Source organism: Anarrhichthys ocellatus, unplaced genomic scaffold (assembly GCF_004355925.1).
Source record: "Anarrhichthys ocellatus isolate YVR2014 unplaced genomic scaffold, GSC_Weel_1.0 scaffold4, whole genome shotgun sequence".
In the NCBI taxonomy this organism is placed as follows: domain Eukaryota; kingdom Metazoa; phylum Chordata; class Actinopteri; order Perciformes; family Anarhichadidae; genus Anarrhichthys; species Anarrhichthys ocellatus.
In genome coordinates, this window is record NW_022280034.1 from 11,873,226 (window position 1) to 11,890,197 (window position 16,972).

The 16,972-nt window shown below is 44.1% G+C and overlaps 2 protein-coding genes across 2 annotated transcripts in view; both read right to left on the reverse strand.

Annotated features, from left to right (window-relative positions):
• Positions 1-56: 56 nt before the first annotated feature.
• On the reverse strand, positions 57-10,816 carry tecpr1a (tectonin beta-propeller repeat containing 1a). Its single transcript, XM_031844107.1, has 24 exons — positions 10,689-10,816; positions 9,496-9,728; positions 8,749-8,931; positions 8,522-8,644; positions 8,310-8,429; positions 7,974-8,148; positions 7,782-7,882; positions 7,550-7,651; positions 7,243-7,391; positions 5,606-6,213; positions 5,145-5,290; positions 4,875-5,030; positions 4,453-4,602; positions 4,078-4,235; positions 3,731-3,961; positions 3,406-3,502; positions 2,972-3,051; positions 2,792-2,848; positions 2,165-2,339; positions 1,875-2,010; positions 1,609-1,701; positions 1,407-1,513; positions 1,048-1,167; positions 57-823 (listed from the first exon to the last, which is right to left on the reverse strand). Exons 2-24 carry the CDS (start codon positions 9,718-9,720, stop codon positions 683-685), a joined length of 3,633 nt encoding a protein of 1,210 aa, XP_031699967.1. The 5' UTR covers positions 9,721-9,728; positions 10,689-10,816; the 3' UTR covers positions 57-682.
• A 776-nt stretch (positions 10,817-11,592) lies between these two features.
• Positions 11,593-16,972, reverse strand: part of baiap2l1a (BAR/IMD domain containing adaptor protein 2 like 1a) — a 23,240-nt gene continuing 17,860 nt past the window's right edge. The window contains exons 11-14 of the mRNA XM_031843804.1: positions 16,025-16,084; positions 15,796-15,943; positions 13,271-13,311; positions 11,593-13,125 (exon numbers count right to left, since the gene is read on the reverse strand). Coding sequence (XP_031699664.1) covers positions 13,053-13,125; positions 13,271-13,311; positions 15,796-15,943; positions 16,025-16,084 — 322 coding nt within the window. The 3' untranslated portion in view covers positions 11,593-13,052. The remainder of the gene's footprint in view (positions 13,126-13,270; positions 13,312-15,795; positions 15,944-16,024; positions 16,085-16,972) is intronic.

Below are 16,972 nucleotides of genomic sequence, written 5' to 3' on the forward strand. Positions count from 1 at the left end.
GATGTTTAGTAAGGGAAGGGAGGGGGGGGGGGGGGGGGGTTGGGGTGGGTGGGGGGGATACACAGATGCTGCAGTCTGTGGTACAAAATCATACACGTGTGTCAGATTAGCAGCCTGTGACGTCTGGATCAAACATTGTCCTGCTTGCTCTATCCTGTTATCAATTCTTCAGAATAATTAGGCTTCACTCTAGCCCTGGAGCCGACAGTTTAGCAGCTAAGCAACTGTAAATTAAGTACACCATTTATTTAAAAAAAAAACATCACGCTTCCATGTTAATTTCGACCTTACATGAGGTACTCTATACACAGAAACCAACAGCCTGATGAATAAATAAGGAAATGCATTAAGACCATCAAGTTCAATGTCAGTGACGAAAAACTAATGAGACAGAAATGCCCGTACAGTTTAGTAAAAAGTGACATTTGGGTCGATCGACTATAAATTGAAAAGAGAAAAGGAGACGGATTCAGCTCAGCACTTAAGATTCTTCTGAAAGTCCAAAAGTCACAACTTTCTGTTGCACTGATTGCAGTGAAGACTGTCCTCTAGAGTTTGGAGTTGGATTATCATTGATGCTGCTCCAGTGTTAAAAGTAGAAGCACTAGAACGACAGACTACAAACTGCATATTACTACAAAGGTAATATGGTTTAGGGAGGCTATGTACAGTACGAGTGTGTCTAACATCCCACAGCGTTGCCGTTGACCTCCGTGTTCCTGACAGGGAGGGGGCTCTGAGGAGCTGGGACTGTCAGAGAGGGAAGATGGATGCGGGGCGGCTCCATGGAGTTTCCTCTCACTGTGATGTGGTCCCATCCACCCTAAAAAAGAAATCTTGTGTTTGTTGCAAGTTCTGAGCACAAAAGAAAGGATTGAACGTCCTCCTGCAGCCCAATCCGCTGCCTCAACATCTGCTGACAGCCTGCGATCTACTACCAATCACTGTACACTAACATTACTGCCTACATCAGGCACAATACAATATGTAAGACTCTTTAATACCCTGACAACACAGTCACACAGTAGAGTTTCTTTGGTGCCTTACCCCAATGCCGTAGTCCCACGACTGTCCTTGAGGCTCCACAGGTTGGACCCCGAGTCGATGGCACACTGTTCCACAGCTCAGACTCTGGCTGCCCTGCACCTTGTCTGCTATGATCCACACCTACCCCACAACAAGAAAACAACAACAATCTAAATCATTAAAGGGTTGTTTATAATCTCAAAGCAGCACTTCTTATGGTGGATTCATGTGTTGACACATACATTTTGAAATATATCAATTCCGAGACATATATTCTGAATCATTCATCAAAAAATTTCACGATGGCTGTCACATCCAACTCTATGGCTTACTGTGACAACAGAAGATCAACAGTGAAAAGACGTTGTCGTGGTACTGACCTGGTCCAGAGGCCCTGCAGAGACCTTGCGTACATTATTAGAGATGTGTTCCCAGCTGGATCCCTGAGGGTAGCTTGGGGTCAAACCCTGGCGGTACCACAGGTTACCTGCACAGGAAATCCAAGAAACACAAATATCAGGTATCCACTTATTAATAATCAATGTTTGCATAAGCTCTAAATACCAATGCAATCGTTTGTACCATTTTCATCTACAGTGTAGACTGATGTCCTCCCAACAGACACCTGCTTCAACTTCTGTTTGGCCGGGGAGGGGATGTGGTACCAAGAGTCTCCTGCAGGGGGAGACACAACACTTAATACTGCAGCAGTGAAAATCCTCTTTGTTTGCAGAGTCAGAAGCTGACACATTTAAGCGTCCTTAACTCTGCTCATTTATAAGTAAATCTTAATGTTTTATATTCAAACTGGACAGGTGCATGAATGACACACAGGTTCTCCTGCTGACCTGCTGGGCTCTGTGGAGACACAGATCCCCTGTAAAAGGCAGAACCGTCCTTGGCGATGGCCCACACCTGGCTGGCAGCCCCGATGGAGATGGACTTGAAAGGCTGGTCAGTTCCCACGTGGAGCCACGAGGATCCCTGAGTGAGCAACAAGAGGATGTTAGAACAATTACCTCCCAAGTACTTTAAAATGTGTTTTGCTGCAGCTGCACTGGAGGTATCTTTGCCTCAAGAATCAGACATAAATGATGTCCCACTGCACTCTTGTATCAGAGTCGTAAAGGTGACTCACAGCCGGTGTCAGTGTGGTGACTCCCAGTCTGCAGAGCACGTCTCCCTTGTTGCTGATCGCCCACAGAGGAACCACGTCCACGCTGCTCTGCGCTGCACAAGGCAGGATGGTCACATCGACCAGGGATATCGGCGGGATTTCTTGCCAGGGTCCTGTGGTGGTCAGCTTACTCTTCCTGTGCAGGAGGGGAAAAAAAACACAAAGCTCACAGGTGCCCCTAAACACAATATCTGTGTATGACGTGTGGCAAAAAAGAGCCATTGATTACTTCATCCAGGCAGAAGTTATTTTGAATCATATTACACTCTTATTTGGAAAGTTGAAACCATGAGTTGCTGGTGTTATTTTGTTCTATATTGTGCTGCATTATGTTTCAACTTAAAATGACGATGAGGCTTGTAAAGATGCTCCTTTTATTGTGTCCAGCACCTCTATATATTTCACATTAGTCACACATTCAATACTATCTAAAGATACATGTGATTAGCATGTTAACACATTTGTTGTGTATTGTTTACAGATTGATCAGCAAATATACATTTGCAGACAAAAACTGCAAACGTCGAGTGCACTATCCACTGTCAGACCACATACATACATATATGACAGAGTTGCTTTTTATAGTACCTGGCCCATCGCCTGCGACGCACAAAATCCTTCAGTGTTTTATGGCCATGATATGACCTGCATGGAGAGATTTGGAAGAGGAAGGAGCGGATTGTAGAATTAAACATTAATTAAAATCAAAACGATTAGGGCAGCATAGTTTGAAAAAACAACAACTGAGGAATGGCAAATGAAACCTACGCTGGAAAATCAGCTGCATATTGCCAGCCTTCTCTGTCTGTCCCCCCAGAGACACTGTAGTCAATGGCCCAGTCAGACACCTGTAAACAGCAAATATGATGAAGTGAAACACTGTGAAGACATCAGTAGTTCTGGCTACACACAATCTGTGAACCACAGGGAATTTAGTGCAGCGATTCTCAATGTTTTTTCAGCACAAAGGATCTCTCACAAGAATACACCGGGTAGGTAGTTATGTGGAAGAACACGAGTATAAATGTGTTAGATTGCGAAGGATATCATTTCAATTCTTTACACAGGAATGCGTAACAGTACAGAAGCTAAAGACTTTAAATAAATAAATACTTTTCACAGACCCCACTTTGAGAATCCCTGTCCTACTGTGTGTGTGTGTGTGTGTGTGTGTGTGTGTGTGTGTGTGTAGCTGTACTTACCCATATCCACTGAGGGGAGGGGGGTTTCATATTTGTTTTTGTGCACTCATGTAGTCCTGATGCATCACTCCACATGTAGCGGTCTGTAGGGAGCCCTCTAAAAACAAACACTTTAAATGAGTCATGTGTCACTTTGTATTTCAAATCAAACTTTACAAAACAACACGCACTTTAGCTGTCTGCTATTTCATCACAGTTCCTAAATGTGACCATTTTTTAGTCTCCCTGGTGTAAATGTAGACGCAGTCAGCTGTCTTAGCCTGGCAATTGCCAACAGTTCCCTCTTGAAGTTGAATCTCAGCGTCGCCCAGAGCAAACACTCTACCTGTTGGTGTAGCCGGAGACAGGGTTCCACCTCTGGTTCTCGTAGATGTAGACACTCTTGACATCCACCTGTGTGTAAATGTTATCTGTGCTGCTGGCCAGTCCCTGGGAGAAGCCTCCTCCATAGCCCCCGGTGTGGACCCAGGCAGTGTGGTCGTAGCCAATCCCCCACACGATGCCAACACTGTTGCACTCCACCACCCGCAGGTGACCTCCAACCTGCCGCCAGAACCTGCACAAAAGGAATAAATGCTTCATGAAGGCTGAGTGATTAAGATAAAAAAACAAAAACAAGACGGCAAATATTAAAAAAGAAAAACTCTGTACGTGAGTGACTCTTATTCTTACATCTGGTCGCAGGGGGTGGGGTAAGGCAGGGCCTCCAGACTAGGAGAGGGCTCACTGACAAAGATGTCTCCTTTACAGGTTACGGACCAGACGGCCTGCTTAGAGGGAGAACCCTGGATCCCTCTGGAGTTGCAGCAAGAGACACTCAACAACACCAGCTTCAAATCGGGAACGAGGTGAAGGCAGACAGAATGGGTCGTAAAGGGAGAGAGAGAGAGAGAGAGAGAGAGAGAGAGATTAGAAGAGACAGAAAGAAGCCAATACAAATGAAATGGTGGGCATGTGTGCATATCATGTGGGCATCTAGATCACCTAGCAGATTGGTGTGCACCATTCTGGTTTTCTGGGATCAAATATGCTGTGCAGTATACGTACCCAGTCATGCATCTCCAGCTCTGTGGCTGCTGCCAGTCGGATTGGCCACCTCTGTTTGGTCCGCTCAGGGGTGTAGACGGCAAAAGAGTGTTTGGAGTCATTTAGCACAGGAACCAGGATGGTGACCTCGTTGATGAAGGCATGCAGGTACTGGAGAGAGTGACAGCAGAGGGAAGAAGAGACAACACAAGTAGATAGAAAGTAAATAGAGGAAAAAAGAAGAAGAGAAAAAGCAGTAGTTTTTCCAAAAAGGAACAGCAGTACTGATTCATTTAAATGACTCATTCCATCGTGGAAGGTGTTAACAGATACAGTCAATGTGACAGTCGGACATGGAAACCATCAAAACAACTAATTCCCTCGAGAAGGCTTATGAAACTGCCCCAGTGGTATTGATCAAATCTATGCAACATCGACCCCACCTTCTTCTCCTCATAAAAGTTGTAATAGATGAAGAGGATGCCGTCCTTGTTGCCCTCTGGTCCTGAGAACTGCTCCAGGGCAAAATGAACATCTATCCACTTGTGTGGCTTCCAGTCTCTCCACCACTGCATGGTTCCCTTCTTCACCCACACAGACTGCACCCACACAAAGCCAGAGACAGAAATAAAAGCAGATGTTAGAAAGTAGAGTAAATATCCTGAAGATCCTGCTGTTGGGCAGGTCTCGTCTTCTCAACATATGGAAAGTACCTGTTCTATGGCTTGTTCATAATGTCGGAAATTATCCATCTCTCTTTTGGTCCTGTCACTGAGTTGCTCAAATATTTGTTTCCGCCAGGCTGCCGTCTGGGCTGGAGTGACAGAAAGACTCATGGACTGGACTGACTGGACCAAAGCTGGGAAAGACAGAAAGGAAAAAAAAATCTAAAACTGAAAACAGAAAGGGAAACTAAATGGGCTCATGTTTTTACCTTAAATGCACCACGGGTGTCCTGCAGACATGGAATAAAATGTAGTCATGCTAGCCTTGGAGCTCAGATGTTACATGAATAGCCTCTCTTTACATGAGCTGTAGTTTGTGTGTAATTAGATCTCTTTTTTACCTCCAGAACAGCCTCAATTCTTGAAAGCACTGATTCAATATTAAGCTGAAAATATGTAGAGTCTAACAGCTTAATCATTTACCAGCTAGGCTATCTCATGTAACTCACATGAAGCGTTCATAGAGCAGTTAAACCAGTTGAGTTGGGAATGACTGTCCACAGAGCAGCCACCTCCACTGACCCACGCCCACAGAGGGTGCTCATCTGCCCCGTACTGGTCCTCTATGGCCAGAGTGTATGTGGCCACCGACGACAAGCTGCATGTGTCAGCTGAGTCCGCCACTGCTCCAGTCTGGGCCTGCTGGCCCTGCGCCTCCTCCAGATCAACGTTACTCCACTGGGGGTCAGGAGGCCCTCCGGACTGGCTGGAGGAAAGAGCTACACTAGCACAGGGGGCTTCCACCTCTTCTTCTCCGGGGATGGGTTCCTCCTCCAGAACAGCTGGAGCAGAAGGACCGCCCTCTCTTGAGGTCTTTCCTGGTTCTCGGTCAGAGACGAGTTCAGAGATGAAGCTGTCGCTGGTGACTTTGGGGATGCGGGGTTTGGGGGTGTCTATAGGTTGGTCAGAGAGGTCTGTCGGGGCATCAACAAAGGACTCTGGGGAGATGGAGGCGACGAGGCGGCTGGCTCCATCTATAGATCCTTTCTCTGTGTCCGATTCCACATCGCTCACTACTGACTGAGCACGCACCTCACCACAGAAGTAACATCCAGCACTGTGACATGGAGGGAGAGAAAGAGGAACCGCATGAATTTAATATAGCATACATATTGACACGATGGCCTGCACTGGAAACATATGTCTGTAACATAGACTGTATATAACTGGATTATACTGGTTTATGGACTACGGTTTTGAAGCTTCAAGTTCAGCATTCTGGACATCACCTTCTTGTACTTTTGCAACAGGAAGTGACACGAGAGGGTGGAGATTTTTAGGAGACTGTGGCTAAGTGGATATAGCAGGGCCGTCTTTCAATCAGAGGGTCGGCGGTTCAATCCCCGACTCTGCTAGTCGCATGTCAATGTGTCCTTGAGCAAGACACTTAACCCCAAAAATTGCTCCCGTAGTTGTGCCTACAAATGTGTAGAAATGTGATAGACTCTAAATTGTAAGTCGCTTTGGATAAAAACGTCTGCTAAATGACTGTAATGTAAAGGAGACCAAAGTGTTATAATTCACTTTCATGAACTGAAAACACAAAGAGTTTGCAGACCTGTAAATCACAAGGTAGCCGCATCCTTAAGCATACCCTAAATCCTAATCTCGAAATGGGACCATAATGTACTAAATGTCATTTAGTCATAAGACTTGAAACTAGTGATTGAGATCATAAACTCATGTTTACTGAGGGAATAAATCAAGTGAGAAGTAGGGTCATTTTCTCATCGACTTCTATACAACCAGAGGAGTTGAAGGCACTTTCACATTGGATTCACGGTTCAGACCCAGAGGTTGCTGCCTGGTCTGTCAGCTACTATAACTGCTTCCTGCATCTTCCAGTGATTACAGACCCCTGATTATATAAACGTGAGTACATTTTTTAAAACATCAATCCAGCAATAATAACAGCAAATAATTATATTAATTTAATGATAAATGTTTGATTTGTTATTAAAATTACTCTTTGAAAATAGTGCACTTTGTGTGGCTCCACTTATGTCAGCAGCCCAAAGCGTCTAAAATCTGTTTATATCCATGTGTGTGTGTGTGTGTGTGTGTGTGTTCGCTGAGGCCTCTCCACCTCTGCAGGCTGCTTGCGCTGGCACTGGAGTGGGATCGGTCTCCGTCTCGGGGGACGGTGATGGCCTTCCAGGTTTTCCCACTCAGTTCGCTAGAAGTCACACCTTGTCGGAAGTACACCGTCCGATCCTCACAGCTGATAGCGAACACCTACACACGACAACAATCGGTTAGAAATGTCCACATCCCATAACCTCGCACTAAGAGCCATGCGGTAATGCTAAAGCAACCAACAGAAAGGAAGGTACTTGATTTGCAACTTCCTTACAGTTTTACGCAAGTTGTGATGTCAAGTGGCTCATAGTCACCTGATCGTTGAGTCCTACGTTGATCATGATCATTTCTCCCACCATGTTGATCCAGCCGGAGCCACTCGGGTTGTGGGAGTTCACACCGCGTCTGAACCACACCTGGCAAAGCAGGAGAGTGGGGAGAAAGTGCTCTTTAGCATTACACACATCTGTTAGAGTGAAAACAGTTGTACTTAATTAGGATAACCGTTTTATTAAAAGGTATATGTTCATTACAGAATGTCCTTACTTTGTTGTCCTTGGTCAAAGCCCAAACAACGTTGACTCCCACGGCTACATGTGTGGCTCCCACATCAGGACTGGGAGAGTCCACCTCCGCCCAGGAGGTACCTGACATGCAAAATAATAATACGCTCAAAACAGACAATAAACGCAATCACACACAAGCCATCATCGCCCTCCCACCAGTGAGCCTGTGTACCTTTGGGGCAGTCTCTGCTGATGCCCTCCCTGACAATGAGCTGCCCCTCCCACAGCACCGCCCAGATCAGATCCCCCGGGCCACAACTGATCTGGACCACCTCCCCGGGGAGAGGCATCTCCTCCCACAAAGAGCCCTCGGGGTTGTGGTGGTAGATTCCCTCTCTGAACCACACCTGGGGAGAGAAGGAGGGTTAGATAATCAAGATCGGGACAGTAAGTGAGGACGAGAAATGTATCTGCATCAAGCAATGCAAATGCAGCTGACGTGACGGGACACCTAAGGCTGAGGTGGTTGTTGCATGTGTGTGTGTGTGTGTGTGTGTGTGAGCGGTACCTTGCCCTGTAGGGACACAGCCCACAGTGACAGCCGGCCCCTGGGCTCGTCACTGATCTCCCAACCTCCACAGCTGATGTCGCTGAAAGGATCTGGAAGAGTCGTCTGCTGCGAGGGGATCTGTGAGCACACACACAGGAAGAGAGACGCAGGTGAACAAACAGAAAGCTTTACACACACACACACGCACACACACACACGATATAACCCACCTTAGCCCAGGTGTCCATAGCTTTGTATGTCCTGTAGCGGAGCCATCGCCTGCGTCTGACGCAGGAGTTCCACTTCTTATCTTTGGTGTAAGTGGCGGGAAAGTCAATGGCGTAGGTCCATCCCTGCAGATACAAACACAATCATTAAAACAAGGCAGGAATTAAAAAGACAGAAACTGATGCTGAAAGTAGGGAGATGCCAGCAAAAATAATAACTGGACACTCACCCCTTTCTCTGTGGGCTCTCCTTCTAGGTTTTTATCCGCGTGCCAGCCGCCCTCCCACTCCCAGCTAATGGAGGGCAGCCGGAAGTTGTCCAGAGGCTGGTACTGCAGACCCGTGACATCACTCCACTGCCAGCGATCGCTTGGCAACAAACGATCCGAGAAACCATCAACAGGATTCCATCGCTGACAGGAAGACAGACGGAGACGGCATGTTAGAGAACACACAGGGCGATAAACAAGCAACGTAAAAGTAACTCTTTTCACCTCGGTTGCACGTCACAATCGAACCCAAGTGCCCTTTCTCCCAATTTCACTGCGTTTGTGAAATACCAAAGAGAACTTGTGGTGAGGTGTTCCCTGGAGAGGAAGTCACAAGAACAGCCACCGTACAGTATCGACCTAATGTACACAGCCGCCTGACAACAACCTGATGGTCCCTTTAAGTTCAGCAAACAGTATACTTTCACTGTTTGTGGTATTTTGCTTAAAAACTGGTTCACCGTACTCATAATGTGCTTGTGAACGCACACAGCTGACGGTGTGTGTGCTGGAGTTAGCGACAGAGGAAGTGGGGCGCAGCTGTATGAGGATGTTTCACTTGCTTTTTCAGTCACTCAACCACACATAACACATGTTCGAGGGGGAACTCCACATTTTTGATTATACTCAGAATAATTGAAGAAATAAAAGAAGGCATAGTGAGAGCAAAGAAATAGCTTGGCTTCCATTCTTCCAGAAGAGGCTTACTTGATTCTCGTAGGTCTCCTCCTGGTAGCGGACCGGCAGGTCAGAAGCGTGCAGGTTCAGGTAGATGTTGTTGTCACAGGCGATGCCCCAGCAGCACTGCTGAGCTGCCGTCACGCGCTTGAACTCCATCTGGACATTACGGCACTGCTCCCACACCTGCCCCGCCGTGGACAGGCTGTAGACCCGCCCGTACACGTCCACCGCCCACAGCAGAGAGACGGGCATGGTTTATCCTGTATTTAGACAGGAAGGTCCCATTCAGATAAAAGGCCTCTTCTTCCAGGGAGATCTCATGCTATAAGACAGTACAGCTCCCCGGGACATTAATGCACTCACTTCTACTTTATCATAGCAGGATGAGCACAGCTGTTATAAATAACATTGCTAATGATGGCTGTGCTCTATTCAAGTGTCCCAGAGAGACTGTAACTGGACCCTGGTCATTGACACCTGTGCACCTGTTTTCCTACTGAGACGTTAATACATACAGCACTATACGAATCAATGCTAAAACCCCCACTAAGGGTCATGTGTTGAGGTGGCACTGATCCATGCTCTCTGTGTTTGTTTTTCTTTTGTTTGTTTACACAACTTCTGCCCCTCTTCTCAGGCCACGACCCAAATCCATTTATTCTACATCCTGGTCAGTGTCCTCACAACATTTAGGCCTGCATGGCAAACGTGAAACGACAACAGTAAACTATGCCAGGACCGCTGAATGCCTGCTATAACAGCTGGTCTCCGTGTCACAACATTGCGTAACCGGCAGGGATGCTGCTGCTAAAAGGCGTCTCCTCTGTCGCCTATATTCTGAATACTGTATATTCAGCTCATAATGATACTAATAATGATTATCAAAGAATACATGGGCACTGACAGTGAGGACACAGCGATGCTGCAAGCAAAATAAACAGCAATATGTGTATTTATTGGTGGTGTGTTACTGTATAATAACGTATGCAGCTGCATAGCAACGTACGTGTCAACAACTCAAGCTACACATTAGCCGCACGACACCGCCGGTGTGAATGACAGAGGTGTGAAATGTAGCTACGCTGTGAATGCTCCAAACAAACGCTCACTGTACAATAAAACCAGCTCGAAGCTTGGACGCCAACACTCGCTCTCGGTGCAGGCTTACGGGCTGTAAGCCTCTGGAATTAGAAAATGAACGAGAGTTCAAACACACCAACCTTGAGCTTCCTCTCATGAACCGTGAACCGGCGCAGGAGTCACCGCTGCTCATTCAGCGGGGCGATAATGAATAAAAAGCTGTCTAAATCATAATTGTGTCGCCCTGATAGTCACATCATATGTCTCTCCGACGTGAACCAGGAAGTGTCGCTGTTTCTTCGCTCCTATTGGCTGTTTTCCCGGCAGCAGGTGTTTGTAGCTTCAGCCTCCAGCAGGGGGCGCTGCTGGCCGCATAACCTGATTATATGCTCATAACAGTGGTGATAAGTAAGAGATAGATAGATCGATAGATAGATAGATAGATAGATAGATAGATGGATAGATGGATAGATAGATAGACAGATAGACAGATAGATAGATGGATAGATAGATAGACAGATAGATAGATAGATAGATAGATAGATAGACAGATAGATAGATAGATAGATAGATGAATAGATAGATAGATAGATAGATAGATAGATAGATAGATGAATAGATAGATAGATAGATAGATAGATAGATAGATAGATAGATAGATAGATAGATAGATAGATAGATAGATAGATAGATAGATACTTTATTAATCCCGCAAGGGGAAATTTGTTCGCTACAGCAGCATTATGATACAGGTACTACTGCATTGAAGTACAATTTCTGGATATCAGTACTTTCATTGAGTATTTTCAATTTCCAGTACTAAATACTCCACTAGATTTGTCTGACAACACAATCAGCTTATAAAATATGATTCATTGATTAAAAGCCCTGCACTCACACACAGGTGTTTTCATTTGTGTGGCTGATAGGCCTGCCGAGGTTGGAGCTGTGCAAAGCTTTGCTGTGATTTATGTTAGGTCACTATAATGACAAAGTTGGTACTTACCCTGCATCAAAATTAAGAGGTTTTTATACTGTTTATTAGATGTTTGTATGGCAATTAGTTTGATAATATTCAACTAAGCTTCTAAAATCACAGAGTAAAAACAGGTAATCTCTTTCATCCCGGTTTTCCACTAAAATATACCCGAATGTGAGGCAGTAACACGAACACTAATTATGCAAACTTTTACTTTACCTTGTTTTATTGAGAAAAAAAAGACTACATCAGTCTCCCCCCCTACATGTGAGTAGGTACTCTGCAGAAAGCATGAGGCAATAACTACAATGGCTTCACTTACACACACACAGGAGGGTCTATGAGGATCAATCAACTGTTTCATCTGTCACTTCCTCATCACACATTTCCATTCTGTAAAGCAAAGACATGGCAACAAAAAAGTGTTTCACAAAACAGTTAATACTTTTAAACAATGACCCACTTTATTCATACAATGCAAATGTCTACCCGGGGCATTTTTATTTTGTATAAACTGTGCATTATACACAGAATCTACATTGAACAACAGTGAAACCATGAGGAGTGAAAACAAATTCCCTTCATCAAAAGGTCATTGCCCGTTTAAATAGACCAGCAGTCAGATTAAAGCGATCTTGGGATCGTATTCAAAAGGGAGCCTTCACAGAATGGACTTCTGCACACATATTTTTTATTTAAGTATCTCATACAAACTTAAGTGTATATAAATAGCCTTCTCATTTTAAACAGTGACATACTGTTTTGCCTTCACTCAAATGACGTTTTTCCCAACACTGTCACTCTCTCTTCATTCTCACAACCTTTGTATATCATAACGCCTCTTAAGAAAACAAAAGACAAAAATAATTATAACAAAAACAGAAATGACAATATATTTTTGGCAAGTTAGGTAGACGGCCTAGATGCATGGTCTTCCTTGTCAGCATCAAGTCAATCTGGATCTCTTCATTTTATATGAAAACACTGCACTGACTGCAGCACAAACAAGCCTTATGACACTGTCTAAGCATCTTTTTTGCATCTTAAAGGAACAGTTCACCCAAAATGAGGGTTCAGGTATCTCCTTGTTAGCGTGTCACTAGAAACTAGAAAAGCCCCGATGGCTTTATTTTAGTCCCATTTAAAGTATTTTCATTCAGTAATTACCTATCTACACACTATAGTAGTGGTGGACTCCGCCATTCCTGTGCAGGATCTTGATCGCGTACATATTCTAAATTTTCATTTTGGGGTGATTTCTTACTTTAACAAAAATCTTGGAATTCCTGCTTCTCCATGTGTTGATTATGCAATATTTCCCCGTTGCGGCTAATGTAAAACACACACTGGCACTGTCAACACACACTTGTGCCAAGAAACAATGGATTCCTTTAATAGAGCAGACCGGTACTGAGGGAGACAAGCATGCAGGCCGGTGAGATGTCGGGTTTAGTGTGTCGCAGGGGTCCAATGTTGCATGATTCCCCTGAAGGCATGACAGCGGTGAAAATCCTCATCTTTTGTGTTAGACGTGTGGTGCTGATCTGTCATTCGTGACTGTTGGTCTCAGCTTGACTCTGGCAAATGGATTCCCTCCTCTGCAGGAAATAAATGGGGGGAAAAAAATCATCAGGCTGATATAACGCCTTCAAATTCATCATTATGTGGTCATCAGCCAAAGTTTAATTACCAACACACATCCGTGGAAACGTGAGTTTTGGTTAGTTGTGTGAGGTCACTCACCCTAGAAAGGGAACCTTTGCAGTCCCATTGACTAACGAAACCTGTAGTCAAAAAAAACACAGAAGAAAAGACCCTTCAAGATCCAGTGGACAAAGAAACAACACACGTTCAACACGAACCACCACAAACCCACACCAGCTGTGAAGAAAGTCAGTGTTGTCAGACTGGTTTGTTAAGATTTCCCGTCAACAGTACCCCCTCCCCCCTCACACCTTCCCAATCCGCCCAGAGGAGCTTTAACATGTACTTAAACTCCATGTTAACCTGAGACCTCACCAAGTCTGGAATCTGGACAATCTAGAAAGACTGCAATGGCAAGAGACACACTCCTCTTTTTCTCTCCCCTGAGGACAATAACAATCATTTCACCCTCCACACAGCCAAGTGAGCATGGGGACGATAAAGCTGCGGAACATAAAAATTGTACTTGACCTTTGTGAGGCTACCATTTTTGCTTTTAAAATGCTGTAAATAAAGTTTAAAGAGGAGCTACAGCAGTTAATACATATTTCAACCCAAGACTTTGTTAGTTAGTTTAGGATGTTGTTTTCATTTTAGATCAGATAGGAACAAGTATTTAAAGTACGATTTTATCATTCTTTCATTAACTGTGCATGACGAGGGGCTGATAAAGAGAGGTAACTATAACTTGGTAAACTTAATGGATTTCATTTTATTTTTTCAAATCTGTGAAGCTTATAAGAATGGTTGCATTGCATTCATTACTAATTACAGAAAAAAAAACATGCATTACCCTGCTCTTCCATTAGAGAGCAGACAACAGCTAGAAGTCACTGAACATGCAGCTTCAGTTTTATGTCCTGAACTTTGCCTTTCAGGAAGCACCTCTCTTGTTGTTGTTGTGTACTGCCCTCAACAAACTCTTACATTCATCATTTAGGAATAACTTACGAACATAATAACATTTCAACTTGAGCTTTTTTTTTTCTTTTCTGGCTCAAAATATTACCAGAATCCTGATTTGTTGTTTCTTCAGGGACACAGACATTTCAAGTCAAATTGCTAGAAATATGTAAACGTTATTCAGAAATGAAAAACTATTATACATTTAAAAAAAAAATCTAACTCTAATGTTTTCAATGTAGTCCAAACCTGAAAAAAACGTTTTAGTATTAAGAAGAAGGGATTTGATTTGAATGCTGCCCGAGAGGCTTGACTCAGGGAACTAAAATACCCCGAGCAATGGTGACAAGTTCCACCTTTGCCCCACAGTCACAATAACAAACCTAAAGAGCACAGCCAGCCTTCAGCCCTCTGGACACGTTGTCAAAGGCAGAGCAAGGATTTCTTGTTGTATGTGGCCTTATCTATGCTGGGCTAAGTTTTTACGAAATGTTGAATCATATGAGGATGAGACGATCAAAGGAAACATTTTAAAAAGCACTGGGATCCCTACTGTTGGAAAGGTACATCCCTCACTGTGGTTTATTTCACAGTAAAACCCTGAGGCAGCAGATACAAAGGACACCGAGTACAGGCAGAGCAGCGAGGAAGGTGATGATGAGGGAGAAAGAAGTGTGCCCGGGCTCGTCTGCTGGCTGGACAGCTACTAGTTCATTCTCAATCAGCGGACACAGTGTAGGGCACGAAATTAAATTGTGTCTGTACACTCTTGTCCTTAATGTAACGCTCTCCCTCTCCTCTAACCTCGCCATTCCTCAACACAACCTGGCAAAACCTGGCTGGGAGCATTTTTCAGATGTCTTTTTTAAACAACGACTTTCTGGTCTGTTTGACACTTGTCTTTTGTGCCTCGATTCATTTACTTAAGGATACATGACAGCTTTAGGGCTCACACATTTGGAGGAAGTAGTCATCTAGATAAATACAACATGTTTCCTCGAACTGGTGAGAGGAATTGAGGTGTGTATCCGGCTGTGCTCCCTCTTAAGGGTGTGGAGGCAATTACTATGCAAAGAGGAGATGTTGACAAGAAACAATTAGTCAGACTAATAGTTGGACGTGTGTGTTGGCATTTTGTCTGTGATTTGTCTGTGATTAATTGGGCAAGGCAATGGAGATATCCTATCAGGGAACATAAGAGTTTTTCTAGAACGTGTGACGTGGCCCACTTCATAGACATTCAAACATGTCAGCTGTCGAGCACAACCACAGTCCTCTACTGTTAACCTCGCAACCAGAGCTAGCTAGCTAGCAAGCAAAACATGCCTATTTACACATCCAGCAGGTACGAACAAACATTAGCATTATTTCTAAGTAATAATCAGGCAACCTGGTGAAGGTAAATCCAATCCAAATCCTATATTCTTCTCTCTGTTTTCAAAATATCACACTTAACGAAGCACGTTTTTTCCATTGCATCCTATGGTAGAGTGCTTCCACATTAGTAAAAGCAACTATACCATTCTCATTTTTAAGAGTGACAAATGGTGGATTAATGGAATAAACAATGTCTAGTTAATCACATCCACACAAAGATGTATTTAATAAATACAACAGACGACATGTGGTCAGTAGATGCTCATTGAGGTGCTGGTATTGACCTTGTTCTGTGGCGAGGGCGTTGAAGGGACCACTGGGCGAGAAGGGGTGACGTCGCTGTAGTCGGGCGGCGGCAGCAACACAGGCTCCTCCTCCTCCTGCTCCTGCAGGCTGGCCACGCTCAGACTATGCACCGGCGTGCCAAAATTGCTGCCAACACACATGACACAAAGGTTCAGCTGTAAAACAAATCATTGATTCACTTCCCAGCATTTTGTAATGTTGTCTCACCTGTTTGATATCACTGCTTCAGTATAAGGTGTGCAGTAAGAGGAAGGAAACCAGCCCCGCCTATCAAGGAAGACAAACACACCATCATGTCATGAAACTATTTTAAATAAGCAGTCATATAAAATCTTTATTGACTATCCATTAACTGTTAGCTTCCTGGAGTCCATGTCATATAAGACGTGGGAGAGGTATCGATCTCATCTAACTCTTGGCAAAAAAGCAAATAAGTGTTTTTCTTGAATCTTCAAGCTATTCCTTAAGACAACCAAACATTTGATTTACAACAACACGAATAACCAGAAAGAGCTGCCACAATGTGCCAGATTCTAGTGGCAAACCTTTAAGCACATAACAATCAGGCCAATACAGGTTAGTGATTTTTGTCAATTCTTTGTCAATTACAGAAGAATGTACCAGATAGGTACGTTTTGTATTTAGGTAACCCAAATAATAAATATCTTTAAGAGTGTCAGATGATGTTCTGTACTTTTTTTCTTTTAGCCTGAGTGGGTCACATGATCAAATCAATTTCACCAAAAGGATAGTTGGCACTTGTTACATTTTTGCAGGACTTTCATTGTAAAAAATAGTCACATAAGAGAGCCAGAGCAGAAAAACTGACACTGACTTTCGCCATCATGTGTGCATACAACAGATTAGTTGGCTGCTACAGACGACACACTTGAATGACATGCATACTGTATATAATCCATGTCAGGCGGACAGTTTCCGTTCACTAACACCCAGAAGTTGACTCCAAGTCACGTTTGGAGAAAAATATGGCTTATCAGACCAATGCACTGGATTTGTTGCTAAGAGACAGAATGTAATGTGATCTATCCCAGCATGTCCTCATCTTTGCAAACCACTTTAATTCCAAAAGCCTCTTTACAACAAACAAACACACACACACACACACACACACACACACACACACACACACACACA